General features: G+C 42.5%; 1 protein-coding gene across 1 annotated transcript in view; it reads left to right on the top strand.

Annotated features, from left to right (window-relative positions):
* Nucleotides 1-4,312: 4,312 nt before the first annotated feature.
* Nucleotides 4,313-6,000, top strand: part of SAV1 (salvador family WW domain containing protein 1) — a 28,969-nt gene continuing 27,281 nt past the window's right edge. Inside the window, exon 1 of the mRNA XM_012533085.3 lies at nucleotides 4,313-4,792. Within this exon, the coding sequence (XP_012388539.1) occupies nucleotides 4,699-4,792 (94 nt within the window). The 5' untranslated portion in view covers nucleotides 4,313-4,698. The remainder of the gene's footprint in view (nucleotides 4,793-6,000) is intronic.

Below are 6,000 nucleotides of genomic sequence, written 5' to 3'. Positions count from 1 at the left end.
TTATTTCCACTTCCACTTGGTTCTTTCTTGGACAATCCTCCATTAGATAGTTCACCCTTTTAAATTTCACATGCTTCTAGCAAGAGAAAGTAAAAATAGGATAACAACTTTGGCTCTCTCTCTTTTTTTTTAATGTTTATTTATTTATTTATTTTCTTATTAGTCATCCATTTTATACACATCAGTGTATACATGTCAATCCCAATCTCCCAATTCATCACACCACCACTCCCTCCCCCCCTGTTTGGCTCTGTTTGAAAGTAGCAACTTGGCATAAAATTTTATTTTTATGCTAATGATGACTTTATATGGTGCTGATATTTTAACACTTGCTTTAACAGTTTTTTAAATTTAATTTACTTTTAATTAAAAATTAATTAATTAAAATATTTTCTTTATTGCTATGGTTTTATCTAAAAACTGTTATTTAATCTTTTAAATAAGTTTTTAGATAAAACTATAACAATAATGATAAATAAATAAATAAATATATATATATATTTTTTCCCCCTTTTTTGCGGCACGCGGGCCTCTCACTGTTGCAGCCTCTCCCGTTGCAGAGCACAGGCTCCGGACGCGCAGGCTCAGCGGCCATGGCTCATGGGCCCAGCCGCTCCGTGGCATGTGGGATCTTCCCGGACCGGGGCACGAACCCGCGTCCCCTGCATCGTCAGGCAGACTCTCAACCACTGCGCCACCAGGGAAGCCCAATGATAAATATTTTTAAAGAAATCACCTATATCCCTACTATACTACTAGGATAATTGTTTTTATTTTTGTATATTTCCTTCTGCCTATGTGGCACAAAACTGTAGGCCTGAAAGACACTTTGGAAAACAATTAGTTCAAATTCTTAATTTTCATGTGAGAAAACTAAGATTTTCTCCATAGAGAATGCAACTGCAAGGGAAAAGAAATATCGCTATTATGTAATATAATATTAGCCTTCTCAAAAGCTATGCCTGGAGAATTAGAGCTGCAAAATCTAGATTCCTTAATAAAAACTACCAGAAATCCAGGAATTTCTAGAAAACAGATGTGAATTCAAAGTGTCTGGATTTAAGGATTTGAATTCAAAGTTCACATAATGCTACTGCTGATGCTGTCTGCAGACTGTTGATCTTGGAATGCACCCTCCTTGATAAAAAGGCAAATTACAGCTCTTAAAAAGAGCACCTAGTTGAGGCTTTCTCTCAATTCAAAGAACTGAAATAACATTGAAAAGGGGAGTTCTTTGTTTGGAACATGAATGGCTTTCAAAATAACTGTTAGAAACTGGACTCGCATTAGTGGGACTCTTCATGTGCTGTAACAGGAAAAGGTCCAAAATGGGAATAGAAAACTCCAATCCTGAGATGTGTTTGCTAATGACCAGGAATAAAACCTGAAGCAAATCATTTAATTTTTCTAGCTTGGTTTCCACATTAATAAAGTGAGGTTAGCCTAGCTGATCTAAGATTCTTTTCTAACTATAAAATCCTATATTTTTTCTTACATAAATGTGCAAGGCATCCTGTATTTCAGTCTCTAGGAAAACCACAAGTGTGAAGAGTTGGCTATATTAACGAGGTCTTAATATGCTTTTGTTCTCTTATCCTTCTGAAGTAAGCCCTAGGCAGAAACCTGGCACTTCTTTGGCTCCCCCTTCCCTCCCTTCATCTCCTGACACCATACCCTATCTGTAACAAAACCCCATTGTCTCGCCATTTATGTTTCATCACTCCTCTCCATCCACACGACCAACACTTTCGTACTGGTCCTATCTGAACAACAGGAACAAGTAACTGCTTTTCTGATGTTCCTCTCACAGTACAATCTGCTATTCTGTTGAGATTCTATTCTATTCTTTTTTTTTAAAATTGAGATACAGTTGATATACAATATTATATGTTATAGGTACACAACATAGTGATTCACAATTTTTAAAGGTTATACTCCATTAATAGTTATTATCAAATATTGGCTGTATTCCTTGTGTTGTACAATATATCCTTGTAGCTTATTTATTTTATACATAATATTTCTGTTCTATTGTTAAGATTTACATACCCACAAGAGTGATCCTTGATTTCTCTCTCTCTCATACTCCATATTCAATCTGTTAGCAAATCCTGTTGGCTCTGTCGTTAAAATATATCCAAAGTCTGACCACTTCGCATCATCTCCACTGCTGTTAGCCTGGTCCAAGCCAGCAATAGCTTTTGACTGATCTCCCTACTTTTACCCTTGCTCCCATTCAGTCTATTTTCAACACAGCATCCAAAACCATCCTATTTAAATACATTAAGTTAGATCATGTCACTCCTCTGCTCAAAGTGAAATTCCTTACCTACAAGGCCCTAGGTGCCATTGTTACCTAACTTCATTTCCCACTACTCCTCTGCTCCAGCTACATAGACCTTCTTACATCACTTCAAACAGCCAGGAACATGGTAACTTGCAATGACTTTGCACTTGCTGTTCTTTCTGCCTGGAATATTCTTCCTCCAGATAGCTGCATTGCCAATTTCCTTTGTCACTTAACTCCAAAGGCTCCTTCTCATGAGCTAGTCCCACTAAAATCACAAATCCTCTTTTTCTTGTTTAATTTTCACCTCAGCACTTATCACTATGTAGCACAGTACATTTTATTTATTTTTCTTCTTTATTGTCTCTCTTCCCCGTGAGAGTAGGGATTCTTTGCCTATTGCTATATCCCAAGCACCTAGAACAGTGCCTAGCAGAGTGGGTGATCAATAAATATTTGTTGGTTATTGAATGAATTGTGAGAGATTTGTACCAAGGGACCATAACAATATGCAAATATGGAGACAGGCACTAGACAAAATGTCTTATTTGTTTGCTCATGGCAAAACAAAATTTGAACAGCTTCCTAACCTTGTATAAGTAGAAAATTCCTTGTCTTTTGTTAACTGTTTACATCTCTTGTAGGATGTTTCCTATCTCAGGGAAAGCACTTTCCATTGTCAAAGCCTCAATTTGGTCACTTGGGGGTGGATCCCATCTTATTTTCTAAATGTTATCCTGTACATTTTGCCCCTCTGCTAAGTTATATAGAAGAAAGTACGGTCTATTTTTGATTAAAAAATCCCAGGTCTTGACCTTTAGTGCTCAAAATTCTCAAAAAATCGAATACTGGAATATTTAAGAAAGAAATGTTCACATATTGAGGTATAAGGAAGTCATTCTGGATTACACGAGTTAACTTTATGCTAGCTAAAACAGCCTGTGGCCTATCAAACACACATTGTACATCTGCTTTAATTATTAAAGAAAAGAGCTCACTTACCAAAACTAAAGAATGTCCATGTTAAAAATAAAAATTAAATGCCTCCCTTGCTGGGCCACCAATGCTGTTGCTGCTTCAATGATAAGACTCCCTTCCCAGGTGCTAAGGCCATACTGACTCGCTGTATTCCAAACTGATACATTTTTTGGAAACCTTGAAGGAACGCATCCCTGACTTGTTGAATGTTCTTTGTTCCCACTAGACACAAACCTACGCGGAAAACTATGCTTCCCCCAGCACTTCCTTAAAGTTATCTGAGAAGCTGTCTTCTGGGCTTATACTTCCCAGTTTGGCTCAAATAAAACTCTTTTCTATGCCTATTGTAGATTATTTATTGATTTTTTTCCATTGACATCTCCAAGAGGAAATATGTGATTAGTTCGTATAATAATGACAGTGGTGATTAAATAAGTTATGCTAATAATCAAATTTATCTTACATCAAAGATCGTAGAAACTCCATTTTGGCCTCTTCCTCCGTTTTTTCCTTTATCAGAAAGATGCACACTCCCCGGCACTTGGGAGACTACAGATTCATACTGTTTAATTAGTATTGGCCAGACTAATGTTTTCAACAAAAAGAGGGCTCTAGATTTTTTTTTTGGTGCGGCACTAGCCTAAGCGTGGTGGTGTTCCTTCAACTCTACTGGCGTTCTGTGCTATCACGGACTTGAATTTACCAGCCCAAAAAACTCCAAGAGGGACGTCCTCTTTCGTGGCCGGGGACGGGAACGCATCTTGGGGGCGTCACCGGCTCCCTCGAGGTCCTGAGAGAAAAATCTGCGGGTAGAAGAAGCTCCTTTGCAGGAGCGTGCCACGGCCTCCCGCGGGAGGGTTTTGTCCTTCGTGTCCGCGGGACCTGCTTCTCGCCGAGGGGTAGTGAGGGCAGCCGCTACCCCTCCGGCAGACAGCGGGGCCAGCCCGTTAGCTAGGAGCTCAGCAACCATCCGGCAGTCCGAGCCGCGCCCCGGAGCTGGTGTGGGGGAGGGGCGGCGGCGCTCGCGCTGCGTCGAGTTTCCCAGAATTCCCAGCGGCCGCGGGGAAAGTTTACGGGACGTAGGCGGCGGCGGCGGCGGCGGCAGTCGTAGCGGCTATTAGGCGGCCCGCAGCGGACCATGGCCCTGCGCGGGCGTCCCTGGCCGCTCTTCTCTGAGTTCTCGGGCAGCGTCGCGGAGCGGGCAGACTTCCGGGAAGGAGCGGACAAGAGATTGAGTGGTGGCCGGCGCGCTTAGCGCCCCGAACATGCGGCAGTCCCTGTGGGCGACCCCGGGCTGCGGAGAGGCGGCGGCGGCGGCGGCTCGGGAGGGAAGGAGGCGGCGGCGCCGGCGGAGGTGGCGGCGGGGACGCCCGGCGCCCGTCGCGGAGCCCTAGGGCGGCTGCTTGGTGTGGCCTGGGGCCTCGTGGACAAGGATGCTGTCCCGAAAAAAAACCAAAAACGAAGTGTCCAAGCCGGCCGAGGTGCAGGGGAAGTACGTGAAGAAGGAGACGTCGCCTCTGCTGCGGAGTGAGTGTCGGGCGCCGCGCCCACACCTGGCCGGGGCGGCCACGGGCTGCGGGGACCCGGGCGGGGTGCCGGACGCCGCTCCCCGCGGCTTCGCATTCCTTTTTGGTCTCTGTGGAATATTGGTTTTTGTTTTGTTTTTTAATTTTATTATGCCTGGAGTGGTGTTCGTTGTTTGAAAGCTGATAAAGAATAAGAAACTTAGATTATTCCACCTCCGCCCCCCTCCCCCCAAATAACCACAGATTTTCCGGTTCCCTTGTGGCAGTGTCGTTGGTTTTGATTACGGGAAGAAAGAGGTTCTTTAGGAAACACTTAAATTGCTGATCCCCAGATTTTATAGGAAATTTTAAAGTGATTTTAAAGTGATTACACTGGGGCACATGTTTTTCTCTTCTCGTTACGTCGAGATTTGCCTTGTGTTTGTAAACATTGAGGGTGTCACTCGCCCGTGCTGGAAGCCGTGCGAACGCTTGGGTAGAATTCCTTAGCCCGTCAGCTGTTGGATGCCGAAGTAAGGAGGTGAAAGCTGACCGTCGCTATTGTAGCCACTACCCAAAGCCTCATCAATAGTAGATCTCAGGGTGGAGGAGCCAAAATTACATGTTTGGCTGTGTTCATCGTGAGAATTGCTTCAAATAAAGCACCCTAGAGACCCCAAAAAGAAAGTACTCAAATTCTATCATATTTCAGGGTATATTACGAAAAAGTTTTTTTTTGTTTTTTAAAAAAAATTTAATAGAGTGCATTTTTCTTCCCCCTGAACACTGGCACTTTTCTAATTTTCAATTTAAGTATTTGACTCTGATTTTCCGGCGGAGTCTTTTGAATTTTTAATTCTTGCTTGTGTGTTCAGAACATTTGTGAGCTAAGGAGCTAATTTTTTGGTGCTCATACTGCTGGGTCCTTTGTGTAAGTTTCCTTCTTGGAAGCTGGTGACTTTGTGACTTAAGCATTACCTCATATTGTAATTGGGAAAGCTTTTCATAGAGGTTCCTAGTAATATTTGCCCAAGATCACACAGAAAGGTGTGGAGAGCATGTTTTTTCCATTACAACCACATCATCAACTTTCCAGATTTATCCTTGTATTTGCAGTGCTTTCTTACAGAACAGAAGAGATCAGATGGGTACATCAGTAACCTGAAACTTGATTTTTAAGCCTTTTTTAACATTTTGATTTTCGGTTACACATTCTCTTAGGATTTTGGC

Source organism: Orcinus orca, chromosome 2 (assembly GCF_937001465.1).
Source record: "Orcinus orca chromosome 2, mOrcOrc1.1, whole genome shotgun sequence".
Taxonomy (NCBI): domain Eukaryota; kingdom Metazoa; phylum Chordata; class Mammalia; order Artiodactyla; family Delphinidae; genus Orcinus; species Orcinus orca.
This window is presented reverse-complemented; position numbering and strand designations above follow the sequence as displayed.